This window comes from Oryza brachyantha, chromosome 1, assembly GCF_000231095.2.
Source record: "Oryza brachyantha chromosome 1, ObraRS2, whole genome shotgun sequence".
NCBI classification, from domain to species: domain Eukaryota; kingdom Viridiplantae; phylum Streptophyta; class Magnoliopsida; order Poales; family Poaceae; genus Oryza; species Oryza brachyantha.
This window is the reverse complement of record NC_023163.2, coordinates 4,661,536-4,676,939: the sequence shown is the minus strand read 5'-3', so window position 1 is coordinate 4,676,939 and position 15,404 is coordinate 4,661,536. Positions and strand designations below refer to the sequence as shown.

At 43.3% G+C, this 15,404-nt stretch overlaps 4 protein-coding genes across 4 annotated transcripts; all 4 read left to right on the top strand.

Moving 5' to 3' along the window:
* The first annotated feature begins 1,557 nt into the window (after nucleotides 1–1,557).
* Nucleotides 1,558–2,268, top strand: LOC107305376 (RING-H2 finger protein ATL39-like). Its single transcript, XM_040528421.1, has one exon. It carries the CDS (start codon nucleotides 1,558–1,560, stop codon nucleotides 2,266–2,268), a length of 711 nt encoding a protein of 236 aa, XP_040384355.1.
* Nucleotides 2,269–5,979: 3,711 nt separating this feature from the next.
* LOC107305359 (RING-H2 finger protein ATL39-like) lies at nucleotides 5,980–6,942 on the top strand. The gene has a single exon (XM_040520037.1). The coding sequence runs from the start codon at nucleotides 6,013–6,015 to the stop codon at nucleotides 6,685–6,687; it is 675 nt and encodes a 224-aa protein (XP_040375971.1). The 5' UTR covers nucleotides 5,980–6,012; the 3' UTR covers nucleotides 6,688–6,942.
* Nucleotides 6,943–10,327: 3,385 nt separating this feature from the next.
* Nucleotides 10,328–11,046, top strand: LOC121053328 (RING-H2 finger protein ATL66-like). The gene has a single exon (XM_040520212.1). The coding sequence runs from the start codon at nucleotides 10,328–10,330 to the stop codon at nucleotides 10,865–10,867; it is 540 nt and encodes a 179-aa protein (XP_040376146.1). The 3' UTR covers nucleotides 10,868–11,046.
* A 3,087-nt stretch (nucleotides 11,047–14,133) lies between these two features.
* Nucleotides 14,134–15,182, top strand: LOC121053261 (RING-H2 finger protein ATL39-like). Its single transcript, XM_040519904.1, has one exon. The coding sequence runs from the start codon at nucleotides 14,335–14,337 to the stop codon at nucleotides 14,863–14,865; it is 531 nt and encodes a 176-aa protein (XP_040375838.1). The 5' UTR covers nucleotides 14,134–14,334; the 3' UTR covers nucleotides 14,866–15,182.
* Nucleotides 15,183–15,404: the final 222 nt, after the last annotated feature.

Here is a 15,404-nt window from a genome sequence, read left to right as displayed (position 1 = left end):
CTGACCTTGAGTTTAACATTGTTAATTTGACTTTACGGAATAGGGTTGGACAACAACTTTATCTTTGAAAAGAAGGAAAGGGTCAAATGAGCAAACAAGGTTAAATTCATGAGCAATTTTTCTATCCTTAGAGCATCTCCAAGAGATGTCTAAAAACACTCCTGAAACTAAAATTTGGGAGTGAAGGATAAAAATCAGGCTCCAACAACTTTCCAAAACAACTCCCAAACTTGTACTGCTCCCAAAACTGAAGCCAAATGAAGCCAAATATGGGTGTAGGCTTGGCATTCCCAATCACGTCTCCACGTGCACAGATCATCACCATTTTTAACTTCTATCATATGATATGAGAAGACTACTGTAATACAACTATCTGAAATTCTGTTGCCACTGAATACCTTAAAATTTGCTTTGCTTTAATTATTTAAAATCTAGTCTTAGATAAGCACATTTTTTTGAACCAATCACCATGATCGGCTGAACAATCACACACATACCATAATTAGGAACTTCTTTGACTCTCTTCTTTGCTTTGTTATTTTTGTTCTGAAGAGAGAACTCTTTAGTTTTTTAACATATTTATTTGTGACAGAAGAATTTAAACTATTCTCCAATCTTTTTACCACTCCACTTGTAATTTCTGAATCAAGGAAACGACGGATCCCAACAACTAAAATATTGGCATAAAAAACAGGGGCATTGTTGGAGAAGGGGTTGGTCTTTAGGCCTAAAAACTTTTAGGATGCCCCCAATACAAGATTATTGGGAGTCAAATTTTAGTAAGCTTTTGGAGATGCTCTTAAGGAAGTACCACTGTTTTCTATGTAAAATTTGGTACCCAACAACTCATCTAAATTTGGTCATTCATATCTTCATTTGGATGATCATCTAAACTAATTTCATCCTTTATATCTCTGTGTACTCCACTAGATCATCCATATATGACATCCTTTATATCTCTTTGGAGGATGGAGAGAGACCATACAAATATGAAGGTTCTCTCTCCTAATATGGATGACATGTAAAAATAGATGATAGGATAGCCGTTATGTTGGAGCTCAATTTGTAGTCTGCATCCTCTATTTTCAGGATAGAAGATGAGATAGATAAGCTGTTGAGATGCTCTTAGATACCAGAAGGTACCAAATTTTACATAGAAAACAGTATTATCTCATGGTACCTTCTCAAGGATGGGAAAAAAGCTCTAGACATCAAAACATGATAAAAAAACATAATTATTTCAAATATTTGATAAGATACATTAATATGTGATGTACTATTTTATAAATATATCAACATCAATGTGACAAAAATGACATGTGGGCAACGAGCGAGGGGCATCTCTGCAAGAATTTAAAAACGTTCCACGGAATTTTCCGGAGCACAAATCACAATCTTCTATACCCGGAAATCAGCCAAGAATTGACAGATCTTGACCGTCTGATGCTGCCACGATGTCGTTTTTTAAGCAGAAAAGAAACCAAACCCCTGCGTTATATACGGTTCGTTAGTAGTGAACGGTGTCACAAATTCCTTCCCCTCCACGACCCGTCCAGCATGTCGTCAAACAGCACGATGTACTTGCCGGGAGCAGAGGCGGCCGCCGGCGCCTCCGGGTGCTGCAGCACCACGACGCTGTTCGGCGCCTTGGCCGCGTCGTTCGCCTTGAGCTTCTTCCTCGTCACCATGTTCCTCTGCCTCCGGACCATCCACCTCGGCCGCCGTCGCCGCGACCGTGCCTTCTTCCTGGAAGAGCTGGAGCAGCAGCAGCAGCAGCAGCAGCAACGGCGGACGCCGCTCAGGTTCGGCCTAGACGCCGCCGCCATCGCGCGCATCCCGTCGTTCCCTTACGTTCGAGCAGCCGCCCAGGGCGGCGAGGCTTCGGTGGCGCCGGCCGAGTGCGCGGTCTGCCTCAACGCCGTCGAGGAGGGGGAGGCGGTCAGGGAGATCCCGCTGTGCAGGCACATGTTCCACGTGGAGTGCATCGACCTGTGGCTCTCGTCCCGCGCCTCGTGCCCGGTCTGCCGTGGGAAGGCCGAGCCGGCCGACGAGCTTGCCGACGACGACATAGCCGCGGCGCGCATAGCGGAGGAGGAGACGTCCTCCGACGTCGTCACGCCGCGCGTGGCTATCTCCGTCGTCGTGCCGGTGGAGATGCTGGAGGGTGAAATGGTGGGCGCGTCGTCGGCGTCGTGTGCCGCGTCGGCGCCACCGGAGCAGCTCGATGTGCTGGCGTCTGGTCATGAAACGGACTTGGAGAGGAAGTAGCTGTTGTTTTCCGGTGAGCCCCGCACATGACATATTGATTAACATATCACCTACATACTCCACTGGCAGGATCTGTATATTCATTTATTGCGAACACATAGAATTCATGAATTCTGATTAAATTTCAGGTTTACAAATTTTGAATTTTTTTTTTCAAAATACAGCAAATCTATACACATACGTGCACATTCAACCCTATAAACACACGTCAAGAAATGGGCCTGGAGTCATTTGGAGAGGAAGTGCATGCGGATCGATCGGTTGAATTATCCGTCCATCAGATTGAGATTCCATCGAATGTGATCCAAACAGGATAAACAGTAAAACTCTAGAAGGTGTTCACACGGCAGCACGTACGTGCATTTACATTTCGTTTTTCATCCTGACCAAGGCTGAAATATTTTTTTTAGACATAGTTGACCAAAGAAGAAATCAGTTAACTTGAAACCACGACACGTACACGTTGTTTTATCCTCTTTGAAAACTCTCCAATATATTCCGGTAAATAAAAGGTGTTTGTAACTTGTAGTATTGTAAGACCAAGTCATGCAAATTTCTTTATGGCACCACTAGCAAAACTATATTGATGCTCAGCTATCAAGCATGTCGCACATCCACGAGGCATTTCTAGCTGCAAAATGATTTTGTTAACTCATCTGTGGGCACATTCATCTGAAGTATTTGAATTTATGATGCTTTCATATGGTATATATCTTTCAAATGAAAAAAGAAATTGCTGTTTTGGTGGACAAAGGTTTCGCCCAATATATTAAACAAGAAAACTCCTAAAAAACCAACAGTAATCAATAATTTGTTTTTCGAGTTAAGTCTGCAGGGATTAGATAAAAATATAATATTTACAACTTCGAAGTATATAGTTATCATATGTATATGTATATATATACATGAGAGAGAGAGAGAGAGAGAGATCTAGGGAGAGACCTCCATTTTAAAATTATTCGAAACAAGATCTTGGAGTGTCAAAATTATTCACTTAAATTAATTAGCTCAATTACCACCTTGAAACATATGGAGTGGTGAAACATGCCTTGCTAACTTCAACTTAAGTTATCAAATTAGAAAAGGTTGTGTACTCTTCCTACCCTCTCCGTTTCATTCTCATCATCATGTATTTTTCTTCTTTCTAAAAAATTATCTGGTCATCAGAGTGCATGATGCAGTTTTATTCGTCAAAGAAACGTCTCCTTGTGCATTGCATGCATATCATGCAAAAGGTTATACGAAATTAAATTATTTAAAAGCATAGATTAATATGTAATTAATAAATTATCCAACAAACATGCATGATTATATTCACCTTATAAATAAAAACAAAAATAACAAAATATGGTTTTGAGTAACGTGTAGTATGACAAGCATTTTTTCCATGTTATAAGTTGAATTTAAACGTACATATTTGTAGAGTGATGACCTATGTCCTAAAATATAATAGTTTTTGAGAATTGAAATGCACAACCAAAACTTATTGCATGTCCGAACGTGTAGTATATTATTTATGGGATAATCCCTTATGTACCCCTAAAATTTTAGCTAATCCTTTCTATGCCCCTGAATTTTGTTTGCTTCCTTATATACCCCCAAAATTTGATTTTGATCCCTTCCATGCCCCTGCCATCAGTTGACCGTTAGTTGACCATCTAATTTCTATAAAATTAACCATTTTACCCTTTGGATGAGTATAGAAGTTGATGAATTACATTATTTAAAATGTAAAAGTTTATTGCATGAGTATTAATAGTTATGAGTTTCTTGTGTGATTCATTATTTATGACAAAATTTATTTTTAGATAATAAAATAAAAATATGTTTTTATTTTTTTTTAAAAATCATGAAAAATGAGGAGCGTCATATGAACATAGGACTACCAATGCTCACAATATTTTTTTAGAGTGCCCTAGAAAAAAAATCTATTGTCCTATTAAATTTCATATAAAAAATAATTTATTATATTTTTTGTTTGTAAAATTTATGTCAAAATTTTCTATACTAATTATTGAGTCTCATTAGTTACATAAAATGAACATATTATGCACTCAAATGATTTTTTCAATTATTTCTCAAGTTTATATTCAAACTCAAGGGCATTAAAGACATTTGTCATGAACTTAATAGTGAAATGAAGAAAAATTTAACGGCGGGGATATGGAAGGGATCATGTTGAAATTTTGAAGGGTATAAACGGGATTGAGTAAGTTTCAAGGGTATAGAAGGGATTGAGTGAGTTTCCAGGGGTATAGAGGGAATTTACCAAATTTATTGATCTATCTAATTATTTTTACGTATTAAGTTTTTTCTTTGACATGCAAGAAGTGAGGGATGCAGTTTTCATAGGGGAAAATAATTTCTCATTGGACATTCCACGTAAATCTTGTGGCACTTTCCACCTCAACATTGAGTTAAGAATCACAATGTAACGAAAAAGCGACAATAGACATTAAATACGTCCTCATTGCCATATAAGATACATTATGGGAGCACAATACTCCCTTCGATTCATTTGGTTGTTCATCTTATTCAAAAAATTTATGCTAATATATAAAATTATAAGTCATTTTTAAAATTTCTTTAGTAATAAAAATCACAATAAAATAATTAATAATTACAAATTTTTTTAACGAATGGTCAATCGTAGACCCAAAAATTGACGGTGTTAGATAAAAAACATGATAGGATAATAAATAACCTCTGAGTTATAGTGCTATTATTGTCGGCGAGAATAAGCCCCACATCAATTTTTAATCATATGATAGCTCGCAATGGACAAAGGATGGACATTTTTTTTTGGGTAGGTTATACTTTATATTTCCATCTCCCGCATACATATTATGTTGTCTCTCATACTTCTAACACCTAGCCACATGCCCACATTATTGCCAGCTTTAGCCAAAAAAAACGTTGTTCATGTAGTCCCCGAATGTCTAACAAGCGCGACCCATGTTTGCTCCTTAATGTATAAGGTTGTGTGCATTACTTGGTTACAAGGACTGTAAATACCTATATATAAACTTAATAATTGACGTGTCATTGAAATTACTAAAAGATACTCAATTATTGTAGTATTGAACCTAAGCGGACCATAACTTTTACTACTATACAATATTAAAGCAATTTTACAGTTCTTAATAAGGTATAAGGAGATATCACTTTTTTCTTCTAAATCTTAGTACATCTTGTCACCTTAGGTATTAGGAGGTACCAAAGTTTACACTAAAATTTTGATACCTCTTGGTCCATATTCAAGAACGATAAAATTGCTCACAATATTAACATCGATGTAATAATAAAAACACAGACTTCGATTTTATTAGAGGGATAAGAATCCAAAGTTTACACTAAATTTTGGTACTCTTAATCTATATTCAAGAACGATAAAATTGCTCACAATATTAACATCCATATAATAATAAAAACACATACTCGATTTTATTAGAGGGATAAGAATCCATCACGAGTACATAGCCTCCACGGAAAGAATATACCAGTGGCACAACGGATTACGGAAGCAAAGTGAAAGCACGATTCACACGTTCATATTTAGTATAGCCACTAGTATCAATCACTCGCCAAGCTAATTCTGTCTCATCCTCCCCGCAGGTTGCTCCCATCACCACAAACTTAAAACCCCAGAAAAAGGCACGCACCTATTTATCACACGCTCGATCGCTCTCTGCCCCGGCCACGCGCACTCGATCCACCAATCTCCCGCGCGCGCGGCTGCATGCCATGAGCAACGACGACGACGCCACCGCCAAGGCCGGCCTGCACGAGCAGACCACCGGCTGCCTCCCCGTCGACCAGTCATGCTTCGCGCTGTCCCGGCTGTCCTACCGCGGCGGCGGCGGCCGCGGCAGCAACCCGCACGCGTGCTGCTCCACCACCTCCTACCTCGAGGTGCTCGCCATCTCCTTCGCCTCGCTGCTCGTCATCCTGTTCGTGCTCTGCGTGATACGGTGCTACCTCATGCGCCGCGCCGCGAACCGTGTCACGGTGGTGGCCGCCGCGGCGGCCGCGGCGGCAGCGGCGGTTGTGAGCGTTACGAAGAAACGGCCGCCGGGTGGCCTCGGCGAGGACGGCATCGCCGCGCTGCCCAAGTTCGAGTACCGCAGCACCGGCGACGAGTGCGACCGGTGGGAGTGCGCGATATGCCTCTGCGTGATGGCCGACGGCGAGGTGGCGAGGCAGCTGCCCAGGTGCATGCACCTCTTCCACCGGGGATGCGTCGACAAGTGGCTCGTCGGGCACACCACCTGCCCCGTGTGCCGGGGGGAGGTGGTGGTACTGGTGGTCGAGCCTCTGCACGACGGGAGGTGTGCGGAGAGGGCTGAGGCTGAGGCTGCGCCGCCGTCGCCGGCGGCGGCCATGTTGGAGAATGGCGAGAGGGACGTGGAGGCGCAATAACAGCGTAACGCGTTCGCGTTTGCACTTTGAATCTTTTCCTTTTCCTTTCGGTAGTTTTGTGTAGTTTTTTTGCGCCCCATTAAGGAGGGGATTTTTGAACCGTTTGATTGTACGCAAGCGGTCGTTAGAAAAGAAGAAAACGATAGTTTGATTCTGTTTAGAATTTGCATTTTTGTAATATGTAAATAGAAGCATAAGTATATACTACTCTCTTCATCCTAGATCATAAGAAATTTTGACTTTCTGTTTATAATATTTGACTGCTCGTTATATTAAAAAAATTGAAAGTATTATTTATTTTGTTTATTATTTTTTTTATTATTACAAGTAGTTTATGTATTACTTATAAATTTTTATATTTACACTAAATTTTAGAATAAGACGAATGATCTAAAATTTTTAAGTGAATAGTCAGAAAGTCTTGAATGGATCAGTGAAGCTGTAATATGATACAGGCTTGATCAAAGTAGGCTTAAGCTTATACATGCTTACCGGCCGTAAGCCGGCCAGAATTGAATAGATTTTCAGGGAAAAAGTTAACTTTATATCCATCGAATAGGAGCCAAGATTCATTCCTTCGTCAATTGCAATACCAGATACAAAGGTTCTCTTAGTTGCTAAAAGTGGATAAATTTACATCCCTAGAAACTAGTTTTGGGAGGGAAGTTGGATGTTGTGATGTTTATGTGGCAATTTGACCTGATCTTGTGTGACATCGCGTCTAAGTGGCAATTCCATATCATTCTAATTTGAGAAAGTTAAAATTAAAATTCAAAAATAAGTAGGACCTATATATAAATTCCTTAGAAAAAACAATGGGCCCACCTGTCATCGTCTTCATCTTCTCTTCATACACCCTTTTCTCTCCACCAGTGACCAAACAAGTGGGGGAACACAGCAACCAAACCAAAGAGCGGCGATGCATGGAGGTGACGTTGGAGTGGCAGTGACTTTTAGCACAATAGAGAGGAGTCGATGACATCTACAAGTGGCAAAGAGAGGCCTAGTGGGGCAGGAGTGCTCGAGGTGGAGAGGCGAACGGTCACGTACGTTGGGAGCAGGCGAGGATGGACCGAAATGGCTTGTAATAATAGAGGAGAGCCTAAGGACATCTAGATAGGTGTTAGTTGCTTCTTTGGAGGAGCTAGTGTAGTGAAGTGGGTGCCGACTAGCTACTCTTGAGGTTAGAGGCTAGTGTCGTCGAGGTGCGAGTCGGTTGCCTTCTCATCATCATCAACACATCTCCTTCCCTTGGCTCCATTGCTCTGCTAAAATGGTACTCCTCGCTAGCCCATAGATGCGAGGAAGGGGCATCGTCGCCTTAAACTCGATGAGATCAAGATTGAGCTTTGATGTGGGTATGATAAAGGGGGAGGGGACGATGACAGCATACTGGATGGAAGGAGAAAGAGGAGAAATGTTAAACGTGGCACCTATCGGTATTGGCCCTCGTTGCTACTGCTCAATAAAAAGGTGACATCAACGGTACACCCGCTAGCGTACCTCTCCTAATAGGAGAGATATAGGGGAAAGAGAGGGAGGGGCGAGGTGGAGGTGTCTAACATATGGTCTTGTTGGAATTTTTTCCATGAATCCTTACATGCATATCACACTTGTTTTTGATTTTTTTTATTTTTTTACTAAAATGCCACATATGCATACACATAGGATAAATACTAAGTCAACAAGCTATATATGTGTCATTTTGCCTGAAACTTCTCTCAATACTACCAAGTAACTCAATTTTGTATTACCTCCATCCCGAAATAAGATCATTTTTTGTTTTTCCGTGTCCAACGTTTGACCATCGTCTTATTTGAAAAATTTTTACGATTAATATTTTTGTTCTTACTAGATGATAAAACATAAATAGTATTTTATGCGTGACTAATTTTTTTAAGTTTTTATATAAATTTTTCAAACAAGACGAATGGTTAAACGTTGGACACGGAAAAATAAAAAATAATTTATTTCGGGACAGAGGAGTACTAGTTTTTAAGTTGGTGGACGATCCCGGATTTACTATTGATGGATGCGAATGAGCATGACCCATTTTTTTTTTTTTTTTTGAGAACGCATGACCCATAGTTGGGGAACAACAGATAGACTTCTTTCTTTCAAGGCAACGTACGTAACAGCTCAAAGCTAAGCGAAGCCTGGGCCTGTATCTGAATTCGGCCCAAGTTAAAGCGGGGTTAGCCAGTAAATTATCTTAATGTCTACTTGGCACCGACATTTTTGACTGTGACACATTCCTATAGATCTTCAAATGGTAAGCAAAACTCAAGCGTACAAGTAATATGAAATAACTCTACTATGTAAGCTTTCGAGTAAATTTTTGTTAGTAAGATATTACTGCTTCAGTTATAAACCGTAAATGACTTTTGTTTTGTGGATCTAGCTATACCAGTATCCTATAGCGAATAATCAAAATACACTGAAACAGTTGGAGAAAAGATTCGTTTCATGTGTCGAATTAAGGCTTTGTTCATTGCGATGATTGAGGAGGCACCCTCTTATCATAGGAGCTATAGTCGTATGTAATAGTACTTAGCCGGTCTCATGGGACCTAATCCTCTAATGGACCTTGGACCCGTTTGAGAGTTTTTGATAGATACACTTTCTCCTAAAATCTTCAGTTCAATAAATTGTCTAGATTCTCACTTAGATTCTAAGGCACTTATTGTTTGTTTTTTCCTAAAAAAGTCAACCGACATATTTACAAATAAAAAATATTTTATGAGTAAAACTTTTATATATGTGTTCTTAGTGATCCAAAAATTAAGATTGAAAATGTAACTTCGATAAAAAAAAATCCAAAATTAACTATAAATTTAATATTAAAAATCTAAATTTTAGCTTGTAAACATGGGAAGAAGCATAAAAGATGAGGGTGAAAGATTCTATAGTTGCAGAATCTAGAAAACAAAATATAAGTTAGAAAACCTAATTTTTAAAAAAACTAAAAAAAATAACTTTGTAACCAAATACTACACAGATATTTTATGCTCTTCAGATATACCCTAGATAGACGAGCGCCACTACACATGTGATTGTGCTTTGGACTAATCAGGATTCCCGAGTTTTTCGCCGCACCCTGGCAAAGGCCCCACCAAACCAGTGGTAGTACGCTAGCACGACCCATACTGGACTAGTGGTACTGGATTCTACACACTGTCCCGTCCTGTGCACCCCCCATGCGGCCATTACTCGCGCCGTTGCACTTGCACGCACCACCGCCACCGGTAGCGAGCGTCATGGCACCGTGACGGCATGGCTGCCCAACCGCGCCAACGGCCGAACAGTTCGACGTCAACCCGCCTTGCCGTTGCTTGACGCCAGAACCGGGTCGTTGCCGGCTTGCCGCCCAAGCGGGAGAGGTGGTGGTGGTGGTATTTTATTCGGCGTGCGTGGTCGCCTCCCTCGAAGGCAGAGCCGGAAACCAGCTGCGCCGCCGCCGCCGCCCTGCCCGATCCGCGGGCCAAACAGCAGCGCCCGCCCCGCCCGATTCGTGCGCGGCGACCGCTGATATCTCCGTAGGCGCGCTCCAAGAATTCTCCATTTCTCCCAGTGAAAGCTCCCTGCTTCTGCAGACCGCACGGCACACCTCGATACTCTGTACCGCGGCGAGGCGCTGGCGATGGCGACGGTGGCCGTGGACGTTGGCGTCGACGCGGTGGGCGCACTGATCAGCGAGTACGATGGGTTGGCGCTGGAGCTCGTGGCGTTCTCCATCGCCGTCGTCGTCCTCCGCTACGCCGCGGTGCTCTACGCGAACCACCTGTTCGACAGCCTGAGCGAGCTGCAGGCCGCGGTCGGCGCCGGGCTGGGCTTGGGCGACGGTGGCGGCGACCGGCGCGGTGGATCGTCGTCGGGCGGCCTCGACTCGGCCGCCATTGCGCGGCTGCCGTGCTTCGTGCTCTCGCGCCGCCACGGAGGTAGTGCCGGCGGCGCCACGGTGGCGGCGGCGGAGTGCGCGGTGTGCCTTGGCGCCGTCGAGGAAGGGGAGACGGTGCGCGCGCTCCCCTGCTGTCCGCACGCCTTCCACGCCCGCTGCGTCGACGCCTGGCTGCGCCTCCGGCCGACGTGCCCCTTGTGCCGCGCGGACGTGCCTGTGCCGGCGAGGCCGACAGCTTCACGGGCCAGGCACGTGTCTCCCGGTGACGTGCTCGCAAATTGATCTCACGCGAGACTCGAGAGCGTGCGGGGTGAGAAATCTCACTTCCAGAATCCCTTCTGTTCATTCTAGTGCTAGCTCAAATTTTCTTTCTTTTTCTCATTTGATCGTGTCGAATCTGATGTATACGTACAGAAAATGTTTTCTCATTTAGCCATTGTTAATTCCATTCCATATTTCCATTCAAGTAGGCATATCTGGACTGTTTGGCCCGTTTACGTAATTAAAACCTAGTTTGGTTTTAGCCTAAAGGCCCAGAAACCTCTAATGAATAAGCCCATATGTGTCTCACTGTACCCAGTGGCATCCATCCCAACTTGTGCTGTCAACGTTCAGCTGCAGCGTGCCACGCCACTTCGACACGGCACAAACCGGCGGCCTGTGCGCAAACCCGCAAAACGAATCGGCGGAACCAGAAACTGAGGGCGGAAAGCTGGGACGTGGGTGCACGATCCATTGCTTCTCTTTGAGGAAAAGAAGCGATTTTGACCGAGAAAAGGTGAACATTTGGGGACAGGTTCAGAAGAAGGGGGTCTTAACCCTCACCTTTAGCATCAAATCATTGCATATTGCTCAAGATTGCGAGTGCTTTTCCTACTACTGTTCTACTAGTAACATGCCCTACCGGCCTCTGTTTGTTTGGCTCATTTAGCTGGGAGAGAATTTAGTGCAGATCTTCCTGTGGGCAGAGATTTAGTGCAGCATCTGAATCTCTGAGTACCAGAAGAACGCATATTGCAATAGTATCTGAGACGCTAAACCCTCCCTATAAGTACCTTCAAGTCATTTCATTCTTTTCTCTGTGTTTGTGGTTAAACTGCGTGCTACTAGTAGTTTATTCTCTTCTTTTAGTAACAAAAGGCATCTCACTGAATTGATTAGAACCACAGGAATCCTGAACTCAACAAATACAGTACTACGATGCACACCCGACATCAGTGTGCTTGCCATGCTAACGTCCGAAAAGGACAGGACTAAACGCATGATGATACAGATGTGTTCATCACTGTGTCATTCTTAATCACTTAAAAGCTGAAGCAGGCATGCATGTATCATGGTCTCATGGAGCTATCATGAATCCAAAGAAAGCATTACCATCAGAATACTAGCTGTCAGTTTTGCTCGTCTGCACTCTATAACCTGTCAATTGTCAAGTCTGCGTGAGCTCCTTGGCCTCAAGCCCGTGTCGATGTAAAACCAAAGACTATACTGGAGGCAGTTTTTTAGCATACGGGTGTAGATATACCGTTACTTGCATATCATCTAAATAGTTATCGAAAAATATGAAAAAAATATGAGTTATTTCACTCCACCAATATGCAAGTTTAAATTCAACTTCTACAAGTTATAGCAAAAATAACAAAAACAATTATGAATATACGTATACTTAGTTTCAGTTTTGTTTGTTTTTTTCTACAACTTGTAGAAGTTAAATTTAAACTTGTATGATTGTGGAGTGATATAACTCATATTAATTTATCTTATTAAATATTTTCATATTTTTTTAATAATTATTTAGATTGCATGCAAACATACGGGTATATACACCCGTGTAGTTAAAACTGTTTCCCAGCTATACCGACTGCCCTTTTCTGAACCCTTTTGACACACGGATGATTACGTGTCGTCAGTGATGCCAATCCAGGGCCATCAGGTGCTGCACGGCTGCACCTAACAGCTACAGTAGACTGAAATCTGAATCAATCACTGTCCATTTTGTAGTCACCAGCAGACACATGACCATTAGGGATTTGACGCTTCGGTAGTACTGGAAACAGGGTGAAAATGCCACTGCACTGCTGCTCTGCCGTTTCGATGAGAGATATATAGTACTTCAAAATTGAGATTTAGTGCTGCCTTTTGTTAGCAAGATTGAGATTTATAGTACTTCAAAATCAACTACTGATTCCTAAATCTGCTTGCAGTGATGCAATCCTTGACCGCTCGGCGCTCGCTAGTTAATTCTGTGTGCTAAAAAGGTTTAAAGCCCAAAAAGCGTACTAAGTGAGACTGCGCACTGGAATATTAAAATTGCAGAGCTTCCACTAATGCTTAGTGATGCAAGCAATGAACCTTTCTTATCGTGATACAAATAATGCAGCTTGTTAAATTATGACCACCAAAGTGCTAATTTTTTTTAATGAGAAATGCCAAAAATATCGACAACTTTTATGATAGTTTCACGATGGCTTGTTCCTAGTTCCTACAGAGATCACACATTGGTCATACTGGCAGGAATGCAGTGTCCGATTCCAACGTGCAAACCTTGGTGATCAGCTCCAGCCAGCAAAAAATGATTAAGCTAAGGGTGCATTCGAAATAACAAAGGGATGTGGCGATCATTCATACCACACTTTTTCTTAAAAATAACTTTCAACGCCAGTATTGATTAGACAATATTTTTAGGGACAATTACATATTTATCGTCAATTTAAATCATTATTACAAAACTGTCATTAAAAAAATTATGAAATTACCATAAGAATTATTATTTGAATGACATCCTTGCAATAAAAGAAAACGAAAGATAAAATTATAAAAGTCCATACTTTCTACAGTTAGCCACTGGCCGATATAGAGGTGATCCTGGTGGTCTCGGGACCACCAAAAAAAATCACAATAGCCATACAAAACACAACAAACATATACACTGATATAAAACCCACACACTCATTCACCATAGATACAACACATGCACATCTTACTCCTATGTGCATCTCAAAAGACTAGACCAATATATTTTGAAATTCAGAAATTCATCATAAACATCTTGTTATTATTAGATATATTGTCTATCAACGAAATAATACAATTGACTTTTGAATATATATTTGATCATTTGTTTTATTAAAAGACATATAATTATTAGTTGTCTTGTTATGATTTATTTTGTTACTAAAGATACTTTTAAGTATACCTTTGAATCTATTATATATATAACATAAAATTGTAGATAAGATAAATAATTAAATGTAGATAGCAAATAGCATAGTTAAACATAAAACAGAGGGAGTAAAAAAAAATACAATCCTCCCACAAAAAGGGCATCGCGCAAAGCAGCCCACCGTGATGGCGTCGCATAAATATCTCGCGCTCTCACTTGCCCACGGCCCCACCGACCTCACGTCACCTTTTGTTGCGAGTTGCGACCCCCCCGGCGCGCCGTGCAGCTGAAGCTGCCATCCGCAGTGACCCCCTCACCCCCGGTGTCCGTCTCCTTTATATATCGCCCCAGCAAACGCGACCCCAAACACAAAGAAACCGTCCGTCTCCACACTGCTTGCTTTGGCCGCCAACTCGATCGCCAAACCCCTCAGCTTCTTCGCCTTCCACTCCACTTCACCGGAGTTCCCGCTTCCGAGCACAAACCAAGGATTGCCTGCTGCTGCTGCTGCTTTCTGACGGTGAGAAGCCAAGAAAGAGGCGGGCCATTTCGCCGGAGGAGTTTCGAGGTCGTTGTGGCTTCTAACATGAACACGCCCAACTCGTGGCTGTTCGCAGACAACTCCAAGTACAGCACCCGGGCGCGGCTGCTGTTCATGGGGCTTTCCTTCACCATCGGCATCCTCTCCTTCCTCGTCTACCTCGCCATCTGGTACACCTGCACCCGCCGCCGCCGGAGCCGCCAGCTGCGCGGTGGCGGCGTCGCGTCCGCGGAAGAGGCGCCCGCGTCGAACAGCAACGGCATGAGCGCCGCCGCGATCGCCGCGCTCCCGACGTTCGCGTACGAAGCCCCGGCGCCGGCGCCGCCAACGCCGGTGGACTGCGCGGTGTGCCTCGGGCAGGTGGACACCGGCGAGAAGGTGCGGCAGCTGCCCAAGTGCGAGCACCTGTTCCACGCCGAGTGCGTCGACGCCTGGCTGCGCGCGCACTCCACGTGCCCCATGTGCCGCGCCGCCGTCGAAGGCCCCGCCGCGGCTGCCACCGCCAAGAAGGCCAGCTCCGGCGCCACCGACACGCCGCCGGCCGCGGCAGAGGCACTGCCACTTCCACCTGTCTAGCGCGCGCCGGCGCCGTGCCTCCGGATGCACCGCCGCCTCGGGAACCGTCAACGCATGATTGAGGGAATATACAGTGACTCGAGTGAGAGACCTAGCTAGGATCGATGTAGAGAGGAGGCAGCTTAATCTGTTAATCAACTGAGATTTTATTGGTTCGTGCGTGTACGTACGTACGTGTACAGAGAGATTATAGTGTAGTACTGCTACTAGTAGTATATGACAACAAAATTCCGGCTCTTCCCACGCACCAACCTTGCTGAGCTGCGCTGAATTTCGCTTCAACGAATGGGCTGGATCTAGCAGCAGTCGTGTCCTCGCGCGCAACGGCGGGCGCGCATCCTTACACCTTTTTGTCCCGTGGCGGCCACTTCCGCGGTCGCGAACGAACGTTTCCGTTGCACGGTTCCGCTCCCCCCAGCGTCATCCGTCAGCTACCCCTCTTGATACGGAGATATCTTGCATACTATCTAAATAGATATAAAAAATTATAAAAAAATTTTAACAAGATAGTTTAATATAAGTTATATCATGCAAGTTTA

Excerpts from the sequence above, each read along its gene's own strand:
- LOC107305359 (XM_040520037.1), top strand. The coding sequence starts at position 6,013 with ATGAGCAACGACGACGACGCCACCGCCAAGGCCGGCCTGCACGAGCAG.
- LOC121053261 (XM_040519904.1), top strand. The coding sequence starts at position 14,335 with ATGAACACGCCCAACTCGTGGCTGTTCGCAGACAACTCCAAGTACAGC.
- LOC107305376 (XM_040528421.1), top strand. The coding sequence starts at position 1,558 with ATGTCGTCAAACAGCACGATGTACTTGCCGGGAGCAGAGGCGGCCGCC.
- LOC121053328 (XM_040520212.1), top strand. The coding sequence starts at position 10,328 with ATGGCGACGGTGGCCGTGGACGTTGGCGTCGACGCGGTGGGCGCACTG.